General features: G+C 51.8%; 5 protein-coding genes across 5 annotated transcripts; 1 reads left to right on the forward strand and 4 right to left on the reverse strand.

Moving 5' to 3' along the window:
- Positions 1 to 480: 480 nt before the first annotated feature.
- Positions 481 to 3,481, reverse strand: SMAC4_03143 (uncharacterized protein). The gene is made up of 3 exons (XM_003349507.2): positions 2,494 to 3,481; positions 2,141 to 2,427; positions 481 to 2,086 (listed from the first exon to the last, which is right to left on the reverse strand). The coding sequence occupies exons 1-3, from the start codon at positions 2,618 to 2,620 to the stop codon at positions 1,103 to 1,105; spliced, it is 1,398 nt and encodes a 465-aa protein (XP_003349555.1). The 5' UTR covers positions 2,621 to 3,481; the 3' UTR covers positions 481 to 1,102.
- A 2,110-nt stretch (positions 3,482 to 5,591) lies between these two features.
- On the reverse strand, positions 5,592 to 7,583 carry SMAC4_03144 (uncharacterized protein). Its single transcript, XM_024655363.2, has 5 exons — positions 7,328 to 7,583; positions 7,150 to 7,246; positions 7,003 to 7,076; positions 6,725 to 6,931; positions 5,592 to 6,580 (listed from the first exon to the last, which is right to left on the reverse strand). The coding sequence occupies exons 1-5, from the start codon at positions 7,338 to 7,340 to the stop codon at positions 6,186 to 6,188; spliced, it is 786 nt and encodes a 261-aa protein (XP_024511261.1). The 5' UTR covers positions 7,341 to 7,583; the 3' UTR covers positions 5,592 to 6,185.
- A 577-nt stretch (positions 7,584 to 8,160) lies between these two features.
- SMAC4_03145 (uncharacterized protein) lies at positions 8,161 to 9,038 on the forward strand. The gene has a single exon (XM_003349509.3). The coding sequence runs from the start codon at positions 8,305 to 8,307 to the stop codon at positions 8,989 to 8,991; it is 687 nt and encodes a 228-aa protein (XP_003349557.2). The 5' UTR covers positions 8,161 to 8,304; the 3' UTR covers positions 8,992 to 9,038.
- Positions 9,039 to 9,235: 197 nt separating this feature from the next.
- SMAC4_03146 (uncharacterized protein) lies at positions 9,236 to 10,581 on the reverse strand. The gene has a single exon (XM_003349510.2). The coding sequence runs from the start codon at positions 10,538 to 10,540 to the stop codon at positions 9,359 to 9,361; it is 1,182 nt and encodes a 393-aa protein (XP_003349558.1). The 5' UTR covers positions 10,541 to 10,581; the 3' UTR covers positions 9,236 to 9,358.
- Positions 10,582 to 12,085: 1,504 nt separating this feature from the next.
- SMAC4_03147 (uncharacterized protein) lies at positions 12,086 to 13,390 on the reverse strand. The gene is made up of 2 exons (XM_003349511.2): positions 12,862 to 13,390; positions 12,086 to 12,793 (listed from the first exon to the last, which is right to left on the reverse strand). The coding sequence occupies exons 1-2, from the start codon at positions 13,303 to 13,305 to the stop codon at positions 12,224 to 12,226; spliced, it is 1,014 nt and encodes a 337-aa protein (XP_003349559.1). The 5' UTR covers positions 13,306 to 13,390; the 3' UTR covers positions 12,086 to 12,223.
- Positions 13,391 to 13,559: the final 169 nt, after the last annotated feature.

Genomic DNA, 13,559 nt, shown 5'->3' on the forward strand with positions numbered 1-13,559 from the left:
TGCCATACTGGCACAGACTTCCCTTTTCCTCTTTGTCGAATATTATCACTTTCACTAAGGCCTACCTGTGTGTATACCTCGTAGAACTGTTACATTTATATTATTATAAGAGCGCTATTTTGAAGATACGACGTAAGTAGAAATAATAAAACTACTAATAGAGAAGGAAGTTCGGCCACATATATAAGAGAAAGGCACTAAGAAAGCCGGGCCAAATTCAATACTTATAGTACCAAATTCACCTATACTGTAATGAAAAAAATATTGAATTGCTACTTGTATATATAAATTATGTAAACAAACAATTAATTAAGTTTTCTTAATGTTTTATAGTAATAAAATATGATGTGCAATATAGGAGTTTAGTATATGAATGTGCCAGATTTGCACTAAGATTATATATAAACTATCCCATATTTATTTTATATCCCAAATTATTGTTACCTTCTTCTTATAAGAAGAGAAATAATGAGCTTTACCGTCCAGCTGTCACAGCATGTAGATTTCGAGGGCAGTGCATATAAATAATCTAACGAATGTAATAAATAATTGACTTTGGGAAGTAAAAGAAGGAAGGGAAAGTGCTGCCTCTGGCTGACATGGTTAAATACAAAAATGAAGTGAGTCTACGGACGGGAAAGGTGGACCGTCACGTGAATAAATGCACCCAATCAGAAGACATAGATCTCAGCCATGACACCAGCTAAAAAGCCTCCGCTACACCCTCGAGTAAATAGTGAGACGGACGTTTACGCGCCCAGGCGCTTATCTATTACTTACAGCTGACAACAACCTTTTTATATCGAAACTTTGGATTTCTTATTCTCTACTTTTAACATTCCAAGCACGGTGGCAGGTTCCAAGCCCCCACGTTCATTCGTTTGATAACCGCTGCACGAAGTCGTGGCTCCTGTCCACAAAATGAAAAAGCCAACCATGCCATTACAGCCCAACCATATTATATACTCTGCGCCAAACGCCTGCCATCTGCAACGTCAATACTTATGCCTGATGATCCACCCGGAATAACGATAGAATCTGCCATACTGCTCGTCTCGATCTCATGAAGGAGTGACGCCATTCATGCCCGGTCCTGATACATCTAGTATGTGGATCCAAGATCCCGTCTGGCAGGCACCGGCGGGGGAGGCTTCTTGGAACGGCAAGGAGGGGGCGGAGGAGGAGCCTTGCGGACGCCCAAGCCGTTGTTGACCACTGTGTTGCTGGCTGTCCTTGTCAAGCTGCCAATACTGGTAGCTGGGCTCGCACTGCGGGTGCACCAGTTGTCTGGACTTCCGGTGTCACTGGTGTTGTCATCATCCCGGTCTGCGAATACGTTCTCGTTCGTTACAATCCGGTTGACGGGGCGCAGCTGGCCACGTAGGCTGCTCACATCGGGTACCTTCTGGTTGACCCCATAGGTTGAACTGGGCGTGGTGGTTCCGGACCCAGCAGCAGAGATACGACCTCCGATGCGCTCGCGCTCCAAGTTAGCCCCGCCCTGGAAGGTAGCAACAGTATTGGACCTGCCAATGAAGGGGCGTGGTGCGGCATCGACCTGCTGGTTCTGTGACTGCACAGACAGAGGAGCCCGAGAAACAGCACTGCGAATAGGCATACGCACGGGCGGTGCCTCGCTCTCAACCTCTTGCTCCTCGTACACGTTGCGACTGTTGGTCCGGGACAAGCGGTCGGTAAAGCTTTGAGCAGTGTTGGACCTGCTTCTGCCACCACCGCTGGAGGCAGTCGGTCGCCGTTGGAGGCCGGCACCGTATCCGTTCATGCCGTTGGAGGAGGAGATGGCACCACCAGCCCAGCTTTGGCGCACTCTTCGCAACTCATCGGCGCATCTCTCGTGGTATTCGAGCTCGGCGTCGAGGAATTGAGTCAAATCGCGCACATTGTCAACCTCGCTGTCGCGGATGTCCTGCATTCTGCGGCCGACGTCTTCGGAAGCTTCTTCGTATTTGGCCTTGGCGCTCCGAAGCTCTTCCTCGATACGGAAATCATCACGACGCGCCTTTTGAATCTTGGTCGTGGTTGCGTCGTAGGCCAAACGCCGGCTCTCCAGCTTCTTGCGAGCAACCTGGGTTATCTGTTAGCTGTAACTCAAACATGATAACGAGCCGTATGTGCTAACCTGGTATTCCTTCATCATGGCTAGAGACCTCTCAAGAGACTCGAGCCACGTGGTTGTCGCCTCGCTCACGAACGTTTCCTGGATCTGGCCAATCCTCTCATTGGCACGGCCCATGGAGATGAGGCAGCTTCCGAACTCGGAGTCGGACGCAAACTCTTCACCATGGCCGATCATGGTCTTCCCGAGGTAGGTGGTGGGAATGGACTTGTCCTTCTCTTCGTACGAGTCGCAGCGACGGCCAAGCCACTTGACATAGAGACTCATGGACTTTTGGAGACGGTCCATGCCTAACGGGAGTCATATGTCAGAATGTACCCACAGCCAAAGATTTGGAGTAACATGCGAGTGCTTACCTTCAAAGCGAAGTGCCATCTCCATCTCTAGTTGCTTAAAGTCCTCGGACATTGTTGTCTTTTGCTCGCCGCCCATCTTTTCGCCGGCCCATTGAAAGGCGCGGTCGATCTTTTTGGTGATATTCATGGTGGCTATGTTGTCGACAGATGCAATTAAGACGTTAGGTAAAGTCAATGGACTATTCCTGAGAAAGGACGGGGAGTTTGTCGGGTTTTGTTAGGTCGTGGTTCTGGCACTTGTATAAGACTGACGACTTTTGCTGGTGCCAGGGAAAGTCTGTCGGTAGTACACAGACCTGACAGACAATGGCGGGTGTAGCTCGTAACGAATGACTGCTCCCAAAGAGTGATTGATGGTCGACAGATGGATATGAAGAACAAACGAGCAAAGTGGGAAAAGACCGAAAGGGAGGTTGGACCCGTTGATATTCCGGACGAAGGCGCCAGATATGTACACGGTAGCCGGTCTGGTAGCGAGTGTGTGAGAGAACGTGTGGTGTCTGAAATTCGCGAGGGGATGTGGTGCTATGCGTGCATTTGAGTGGTGTGTGGCAAGAATGGCGTGGGTGGATGTTGTCTCAAGGTGGTGTGCCCATCGATAGACCTTGATGGATCCCGCAGTCCCGAACTTGGTTTTGGACTCGTCTGGGAGGAGTTGACCCGTTCGTAACCCCCGTCTTATCACGACAGAAACAAGGAGAAAAGGTCGAAAATAGATGGTGAATGGAAGGAAAGCATGGATGTCGAGGCACGCTGGGGTCCAATCGAGCAGGAAACCTTAACGGCAGCTCAATGCGTCCTTGCAGCGCGCTAAGGCAGGAGGAGGGGGAGGAGGCGACCTGGACAGTCCATGCAGCCATGTCTTCTGCGGGGAAGGCCCAGATTCCACTATCTAGGCAGTGCAGGTGCTAAACATCCTGGGAAGGAGCCTAGAACGCGGGGGAAGTGACGATTTCCTCTCAACGTCAACTGAACACAAAAAAAGATAACAGTCGAGATGTAACTTCCCAACAAGTCAACACAAGGGAGATTGCTTGTCTCGAATCCGTGAACACCATAAGAAGCGACCATCCACCGGATGCAGTAGACGGAACTGAGACGAATCGTTCAATTTTGTCAACCAAGTGGCCAAAAACTGTCAAGCTTTCAGTTGAGGGAAGTCCACAGTCGGATGGTGCGGAATTCGTCACCTTTGCAGACGACCCACCATACATGTTCCGTCAGGAAATTGACGCACATCCAACGAGAAAGGAAGGAGACTTCTTTGCGTCCCCAAAACCACGATTCTGTTCAAGTTTGGCCTCAACAATTCGTCAATCGCACTTCGTATCCAAAGTCTACCGGTACCTGTATGCACACTCACCGACCAGGTCTCCCTGCCCTGTCTTTTTCGTTCGATGGGATCATGATCCCTCTCGGGCTGATCCAACCTCTTTGATTATATACAGTACCCATGAAGCTTGTCGTCAAATCTTACAGTGTCTAACCTTCATCCGAACAATCAAACATCATCACGAACGCTTTGGTACTGAGGAATTGCATTTGTCCCAACCGCCAGCAGCTCATCCGCGGCAGTGGCCACCCGATGCCGATTCAGCAAGTGCGCCCGCTGCACATTCATGCATGCAAGCATTCGGATAACAGGAACCGCAGCGCCAACAACACCCCCTTTACTTTTCCCAGAGAGTCAGATTGAAAAGACCGAACTCCATCACGCTGTCCAGCCGCCATGAAATGCAAGCCACCATCCACACTGGCTTGAGAAGACGGTATAGCCTGAATGGAACAAATTCCGTTGAGGATAACTTTGGGGATTACGGGCCGACAATCTCGATATACCAAGGACGTCGACATAAGAATTCTGCAATCGCCGCTGCCAAGATACGCCAGAGACATCTGGACTTGGTGCTAAAAGCCACTCTTTGGTAAATCGGCTACACGAAAGTCTGCTTCACCATTTCAACCTCTCGTCTTGCGCCGGCGGGTATGGATGCATGTCAATGTCGTGGAACACGACCGAGAAGCCTCAAATAACCTTAGTCAGATTACACCACACCATGTACACTTTACGTTCGAAAGAAGCTCGATAAGTTAACCGCTGGACACTGACAGACCTGATCTTCAACTACTCCAACGAAAAAGTGGGTGGCAGTTTTTTTTAACTTGTCCAGCAAAAGAAGGACAAATAAACCCCCTGTAAAGTTCAGTTGGTGGAGACCTCTCTTTGAGCTTGTTTCAGCCCTAAGATCGGGTCGCCAATCGTGGCCGCTCAGGGGTTAAAACTCAAGGGGGCGCGGCGCATGGCCGATGGACAAGATGATCCATTCATCAGGAACCGACGACAACCAACACACGGCAGATGAAAACAAAGGAAATCGATGGCGGTAGGGTTCAGACACATTGGCTCGGTCATATCAACCGTCATATCGCCGTCTTCTACAGCGAATGCGCGCGTCTAAGGATGACGGTTTGAGCGCTTAGAGGTGTCCTCGACGAGCAGAAAGACTGGATCATTACTAACAAAAGCAGCAAATAGTCTTCCTCCTAATCCCTCGATGATCACCATAGGGGGATCTACTCGTCAGTCAGAGGCTATTCAAGCCTTAACGAGCCCCCTTACCTCACAAACACTTCCCATTTTGACTACGCTACACGGGCTACATACCTCCGTCGTACTTGTAAACATCCATTTTTCACATACATCCCATCCCATAGCACAGCCCGGGCATAGCATCCTACGGTTTCAGACTTGACTTTCCGCAGATCACCAGGCCTTGCAAGCTTTCGCTCCTAGGTTGTCCTTCCAACCTTCCATTGCATGAGCGTTGCGGAGCGCACGCCCGGCCGGGATGTTATAGAATTTAGGCCGAGCTAGCTTCCCAGGCTGCTGAGACTCGGACTCGGACCCTGGACCCCGGACCCGGGATCTGGTAGTGTACATCGGAGGATGCATACGAGGCGAACCGTGTCCCCCCGTATCGGGAAGGTAAGGTAGGTTTACCGCCCACGGACCTCGTTTCAATACCTCGAGGTGTTTATACGTTCCGTACAGACCCCGTTCGTCATTGCCGTTCATCTCTTCTCCTTTCACCGTTCGTTTCTTCGTTTCTTCTAGAAAGCGGGCCATCGGCCGAGCTAAGAGGTACCGAGCGAACCGGATCGCCAGGACTAGCAACGAACGGGACTTACACCGCTCTTGCTATGACTCGGGTCGCGCGACCAAATTCCTAAACGGTTCGTATGGCGAACGTTCTCGTGTAGAAACTATTATTCTGCGCTGTGTACATCGAATCGCACGAGGAACTGATCCGGGAAATTGTTGTTCGCTGCATGTTACGAAATCCAACCTTTGTCGAACTTGCGCTGTGGTGAATAAATCCAGGCACAACGAATGCGGAAGCAACGCGATGACCCATAGAATATGTGTGGTGCCTGCAACCTCTCTGTCTCTTCATCCCTAGTAAACAAAGGTCTAAACCAATATCCCTCATACCTTGTACGCCGTATTAATCAACAAAGAGAATAAGAAGAAAAGCGTAGTAACGAGGAATGGGTCGTCATGAGTAGTTGATAATCTTCCCTCTTTTCCCCGGACCCCCCAATCCCAACCTATTACACTCGAACCAATCCACGACACATAATATCATGTCGTCCTGTCCCGTCCCTTTTTCGCGTTTGCGCCGCCCTGTTCTTTAAACAGTTCCGCTGATACTCAGCTCCCTGATCTCCTGCAACACCTGCTCGACCCTGGTATCTAGCTGGCCCTGGGCGTACTGCTCCCGTGTATCTGGATCGAGGTACTGCTGTACTTGGGCCATGCGGCTGTAGGCTTCGGCGCAGAATCGGAGCTGGATCTTGACGAGGGCCTCGAACGACGGGTCGAGATAGGGCACGCGGAGGTCGATAAGCTGCGGTAGCTCGGTGCACAGCTGCTCGTTGAGCTGCTCGTAGGCTGCCTTGGCCATCTCCATCTCCTTCTCGGCGCGCGGGAGCTTGGTCACATCCTTGTCGGGCTTCTCAACCAGTTTCTTCACTTTGGCGCGGAGGGCATCGTAGTCGAGAAGTTTGTGGCCGCGCTTCTTGATGCCTATTTTTGGGGTTGTGGTGGTCAGTTTATGCACAAATGAGCGGGGTCGGGACATAAAAGGGGAAGAAGGTGTTTCGGAAAGGTAAGGGCAATCAATTGCCCAAATGCCAGGGAGATGAAGATGTGGAGACGGCCGAGACATACATTCATTAACGTCAGGGAAGTAGGAGCAGAATCTGGAAATCGGTTCTAGGACTGTTGTTCGGTATGGCCCGTCGAGGGCTTTGATCGTCTCTGCATCGAGGTCTTCCACTGCTTGCTTGTAACTCCGGCTGACTCCATCTTTAGCACCGGCATCGCCGTAAAATGCATCGATGGTCTCGGCGATGCGCATTTGTGAGGCCGTCATTGCTTTTGCAGAAAGTTGCCGTTAGCTCACATGTTCAGTCTGGCATACCGACGGGAGAGATCTGTTGTCATACCTCGTAGTGAATCGAGATAGCCCTTGGCCTCTTTTTGTAGTCGTAGGGATGCCGCCTCCATAGTCTTGAATCGTCTGCATGTGAAAGTCGCTTAGTCCAGGTCCTCCCCCGTTTCGAGTTTCCCATCAGAACAGAGGATGGCCATACCTCTCCTCAACCTCATAATCGCGATCGTTGGTCTTCTCGACATGACCCGTCTTCATCATCACCTGGGTCGTTGCCCGGTTGACATTCTTCTTGAAGCCTGTAAACAAAAACGAAACAAGCGGTACCCGTTAGCATTGTCGCATCAGGGGCTATAGGCTATGGCGGGATTTGCGCGTACCGGCCCACGACATGATGGCCGAGTTGTTCCTGTCGCTTGGTGTCTGGCGTTGGTGACTCTTGTCTGTGTATGTGGGGGATCGCCTGACTGATGGTCCCGTTCAATCGCCGCAATTACTCGGAAGGTGGTCGTCTGAGTTAATGATTCGTCGCGGATTGGTTTGTCGCTCGGTAAGAATTAGGATATTATAAGTCGATTCGTATGTTGACCGGCTAAGTGGCTCGGGGAATGAGTTGATGTCGGCGTTTGATGTTTATGGCGGACTGGCGATGTTTGGAAGCTTGGAGAGCAGTTGTTGCAGGATCCTTGCCAGTTGCGATGTGCCTGGACATGGACGAACGAAAGGGGTGACGACGTTGGATGTGGCTGTGCTTGCCGCTGCCTGCCAGGAAGACACCTTCAATGGAATGTGATTGGGTGCAAATCCGGACGACGTCAGCGGGGTCGACTCGCCAAGCCACAGAAGCCTTGGCTTACAAACTCCATCGGGCCGCTGGCAGACCGCGACAGGTGCGAACCGAAGTTCGACGGCTTCCATTTTCCCCAGAGTGATCTCCATCGGCCCCGTCTCCGATTTCCATGTCCGTCCCGGAGGCCTGGGCCATCAATATCGGATATTCGGTCTGTCACCAAGCTCAGAGCAGCAGCTTGCTAAGATCAATCGACTCTAAAATCGGGCTGTGTTGAACCCGTGAGACCGGACACTGCCGCAGGTCATCTTCCCCCGTTGACTCATCCCGGCGTAGGTTAACTGTGTGAAAGCCTCTCATCGAAGAGAGTTGTAAAAAAGCGTAGGTCCCGGTTACTTTGAAATTTCTCTCCTTTCACTCACTTACATCACATTTATTTTCCCTGTCATCAACTCATTCCTGTCCCTCCTTTTTCCCCGATCAAAAATTTCGTCGAAACAGCCAATCTGCGTCACCAAAATTGATACACACAAAGTCCATCACCAAGCGCGGCACTAAGACGGTGAAATGGCCCAGCAGAACACAGTTCGACAGCAACCCTTAAACTCAGGCTCAAAACAAAAACCCTCCAGCCCCGAAACCCACGACAAAGACATGGCATCCCTCAGACGTTTTCTTGTCGTCAGTCTCGGCAACCCGGGAGAGTACCGGGACACCTATCACTCAGCCGGCCACATGGTCCTCGAATCATTCCAGAAAAAGCTCCCTGAAGCCCTTGGACAGCCATCGTTTACCTCTGAACGTTACGGAAAGAAAGCTGTTCGCACTTCCGCCGGATCAAAGTACACTCTGCTACAGAGTCCTACGCTCATGAACATCACCGGACCTTGGCTGGCCCGGGCATACAAGGATTTCATGGTCGACCAGGGACTGAGCCCGGAAGAGGTCGGGCTGGTGCTGGTCCACGATGACTTGGAGGAAGAGCTGGGTGTTGTCAAGGTCCGGCAGTGGAAGGCCAGCCATAGAGGCCACAACGGCATCAAGAGCGTTCTGGCCAGTCTGCCTCCAATGCCCGACGCCAAGTGGGCACGCGTATCAATAGGCATTGGGCGGCCGGAGGATAGGGACAGGACCACTGTCTCTGACTTTGTCCTCAGCAAGGTCCCAAGGCACGCAAAGGGGATATTGCAAGATAAGGGTGGGAGCGGATTGTGGGAGGCACTCGGCAAGCTGGAGACGAAATGGAACAAATGAAGAGGCCGCTGGTGACGAAGAGCACGTGCGAGAGATCTGTGCCGTTGTTGGACGCGAGTGAGTTAAAGATAGACTATGATACCCCATTTCCAATGATTATCGTTTCAACTCATGTCAATGCTGACGTTCTTGAAATGAAAAGCATCTACTGCGTGAGGGACACCGTGAACCAACTTGGCTAATGAAAAACAAACATAGCTTATCTAACTGCCTATATGTACTAACATCCACACACACAGCCAAGCAACAGGAAAAAATACATGCGAACTCTATTCAACTCACACCTGGTCGAATCCAAAGCTTTTGTTCACGATATCAAAAAACGTCCTCACCACCCGTTCAACCTCACCTCGACTGTCGAACACCTCTACTCCCCCTTCCCATGAATCTTACCCGGCAAGAACAGCGGCACCTCCATCGGCAACTCGCCATGCGGCCTAAACGAATCAATCGCCTCCGAAATATGTCCCACCCCGTCCCCCTTCTTCAGAACGGGCCTTCTCGTGAAAAATATCAGCATATCCCTCGTCGCCTCCTTGGTCTCATCAACCGGCAACACGGGACTCAGACTATGTTTATTCTCCGTATCCACCAACAACAAGGTATCCAAAAAGTGCCTATGCTGCACCCTACTCTTCAGATGTTGCGGTTTGATCTCGGTATACTTGGCCCCCGTCTCCTCGTTCATATCATGCATGTACGTCACCGCGCTGTTAGCTTCCACATCCATGTTTTCGGCCCCCAGGTACGTCGTCATGGTGTGATCCACCCCGTCGGTGTGCACACCCTCGAGCGCCGGCTCGCCGAGGATATGGGGCGTGGTGACGGTGCGCAGGTTGAAGAGCGTGCAGACCCATTTATCGGAGGAGTAATCAAGTCGAGGCCGCTGCGTGGTCGAGACGCCGTGGCAGATCATCCCCTTGAAAACCAGCAGCGCTTGGAAAGCGGTGTTAAGCTGTAATTCGTCTTGGACTTCGTCGAAGATGCGGATTTGCCCGGAGTCGTGCCGCTTGAAGTCCTCTTCTACTGACAAGGCAAAGGGTTGGAACTCCAGGCGGCGGACGGACTGACTGGAAAAGTCGAAGCAGAAACGGCCGTTGCGCGAGCGCCGGAAGGGTAAGGTTGGGTCGGAGTAGAGGTTGTTGGAGACATGCTGCAGGCGGTCGAGGTCGGAGGGCGTGGCGCCGAGGCCGAGGAGGAGGGAGACCATGTCGGACCCTTCGACGAAGATGGAGCGGTTGGTGATGTATTTCGAGCGGAGCTTCATGATCTCGGCGACGGCTTGGTAGTACGACGGCTTGAAGACTTGCTTGGTGACGTCCAGTTGTGGGCGGATGGTGGTGGGTGCAGGTGAAGGTGTCCAGGTGGGAGGGAGGTTGGCGATGGGGTCGGTTGGGTTGATGGAGCGAGCGGTCTCGACGGAAGCACGGGATTGTGGGGTTTCATGGTAGAGTCTATGGAGTTGGAGGCGAGTGCGGCTGGCTTGGATGGAGCGGAGAGATCTAGTGCTGGCTCGGGGGAGCTGTTTAATGGCTGTGGAGGTCAACATGGTGAGGTATTGGAATGGTGTATGACTCGGGACTGATGATGAAGAGCAATGCCGGCTTGCCTTGAAGAATATAAGCAGCGTTAAGGGGTAGATATCTACAGATCTCACCCCTTGGTGGCTTCACGACATTGTGAGCCGGATTTTCTACATCAGCGACAACCGGAGAGCGGAGCACTTCTTCTTCCCAGCAGATTACTGTGACGGATCTTACGATTTTGTTCACCTCACGCATTGTATGTGGCGGCATGAGCTGGAGTCTCGGTAAGGCTTGAGGCCTTACTGTGCAAGTCCACGCACGATTATGTCGCGATCATGAATCATTCTCTGAGTGTCTGCCCGAGCACGTTCTCAATGAGAGAGGAGACCTTCACTTCCGCGTTTCAGACTGGGCGAACCAAAAAGGAGACTTGTTCAAATTCACTCAGAACCTACTCAGAGTAGCTGCCGAGAGTCATCATATCACTGTATTGGTCGAGGCACCACCACATGCCGGATCGGGGTGCAGAGACTTACTCCTTCATGGCCTCATGTCCATACCCCTGTTGCCATTTCGGCGCTTCAATGGATTTATTACTACATGTAGACAAAACGCCAGTACTCCTGGTCAAAAACTTCTTGTAGCACACCTGTCCAGGAGTAGTAAGATGTTCTAGAGACAACGAGAATATCGGGGCCGTGTACGGAGGCACGGGAACTTGTGCTGCATACAACGGCAGGGACTCGAACCGTGACTCAACACAGCAATGCATGCTGGTTCTCTGGCGATCCACGGATTACCCAGTTAGTGAGATAAAGAGAAGTCTGCCCAGATTACGAGTTTACGCCCTGCTGGGCATCACGCCTCGTTCAATCCCTGGCGCGGCTCGAGAACTGGGAAGGAACATTGACCTTAATCACAATATGATGTTATATCGGACGAAGTGACGGGCTGAAGATTCTGCTTTGCAATAGTACTGACTTCGCAGAAACAACTTCCGAGGACGGACATGCCGAAGGAGTTGGGAGTCGCCTGGGCAGTCTGGATGGCTTACTGTCGAATCTCTCGTCAGGTCACATGGGTTGAGCGCCGATGACGGATCACCACATGGGGTTTGAAGCAAACTAACTGCCATGGCAAGTGATACCAATAATAGCACTGGAGTTACTGGTTGTTCTTTCCCTCGGAAGAAACAGACGCACCCTGACAGTCAGAGTTTTCACCTCGGTCGAAAGTGCAGTGGTTGTCCTTCTTTCCTGTCTCACGTTTGTGTCCTTTGGCGAAATAGGAAAAAGAGTTCGGCGCAGAGGGGCAATGGTACCTCTAGGAATGATGTCAGTGGAATAAATCATATTTGTCAAATGAAGATCTGTTCCAAATTGAAGCAACGTCTGGGAAACCCGAGTCCTTCCGAACACCATGGGGTAGTATTAGTGATGAGACACTATCTTCATTACACTGTTTCTGCATGCAAGTATGTTAGCCAAGAATCAATCACCACGCTCACCTTCGCGCAAAAATGTCCAAACACCCAAATAGTCTCAAGCATTCAAGTTTGTCATCGACCAATCCACACGATTTGAAGTTGATTACTAGATGCCAAATCAAAGCATGTTCTTTCTGACAATTTGAACCGCCTTGAAAGTAGCCCAGTCTACAACCCGGGTTGTAACCAGCTGCCACACCAACACCCACCATCCTCCTCTTTACCAATCTTCATCCGGCCCATCCACTGTCATGGTCGCCAACCCTTGCTGGATCTTCCAGCCCGCCATCTCAATCTCATACTCAATATCCGGCTGCGCCTCGGCGTAAAGCCAATTTCTTTCCCCCGCCATGCGAAAGTTGAACAAGGCCATCTCATCCGGTACCAACTTCTTCTTCAGCTCCGGATTCCCTGCACAAGCAGCTTCCACACGAAGCTGGATCTCACAGCTCCTATCAAGCAGTCCAAAGAGGAAGCTAGCCTCATCGACTGTTGATCCGACAGTCAATAGTCCGTGATTCAACAATATGGCCGCCTTGGAGTCTTTTCCTAAAATGGAGGCGATGCGTTGCCCTTCCTCGGCAGCAGTGACGATGCCGCCGTAGGTAGTGTCGACGGCTATGGAGTTATACAGGTCACAAATATCCTGGTGCAGCATGTCAAGAGGCTTGCCGAAGGCGGACCAGGCGCGGCCGGCGATGGTGTGAGCATGGCAGATGGAGTGGACGTCTGGGCGGGCTTTGTGAATTTGCGAGTGGATGTGGTAGCCGGGTGCGTTTACGGGGCGTTTCTGACATGGAAAGGAAGGTGTTAGAGACCGAAACCCGACATGGAAGCTGCGGAGCGTTTTCGACCTACCCGGTTCCCACCAACAATCTTTCCGGTATCAATCTCCAGGCAAACCATATCACTCGCATTCATCAGCCCGAAATGCTTCCCGATCGGATTCATCCAGATGCAATCAGGATGCTCCGGGTCACGGACGCTGATGTGGCCGGAGATGCCCTCGGTGTATCCCATGCGCGCCCAGTTGCGGAACACGGCTGCCATGTGCAGGAGGATGTGTTCGCGGTGGAATTGATGGTTCACGAATGTTGGGATGCCCGCCAGAGGGTTGGGACCCATGCTGAGTTCATGGAGCTGGCATTCCGGTTCCTTCTCCACGGCTCCGTCCAGCCGGGGGCTGAATGCCGGAGCCCAAGCCGGAGGGGAGACTATGCTCCCGGCGCCTTTAGTGGCGGTGGGCTCCGGAGCAGGAATGGGACTCGCTATGTCTTCGGACATTATAGATGGAGGTGCCATCGTGTCTGCGAATGTCGAACTCTCTTCGCAAGGGGCAGGAGCGGAGTGACAAGAAAGTCCAAGTCCACGACTAGGGTTGTCGTGTGGGCGAAGCGAAGAAATGCCACTTGAGACGAGGAGCTCGTCGTTTGTCGCTTACATACTGACCCCTCGCCTTCTGCATGCTCCTCCAACTCCTCTCTTCCGTATGCTGCTGCCTTTGATGATGCTATGCCAACTGCGGGGTTGCGACGTGGGGGTGACACTGACCTCCA

Source organism: Sordaria macrospora, chromosome 2 (assembly GCF_033870435.1).
Source record: "Sordaria macrospora chromosome 2, complete sequence".
NCBI lineage: Eukaryota > Fungi > Ascomycota > Sordariomycetes > Sordariales > Sordariaceae > Sordaria > Sordaria macrospora.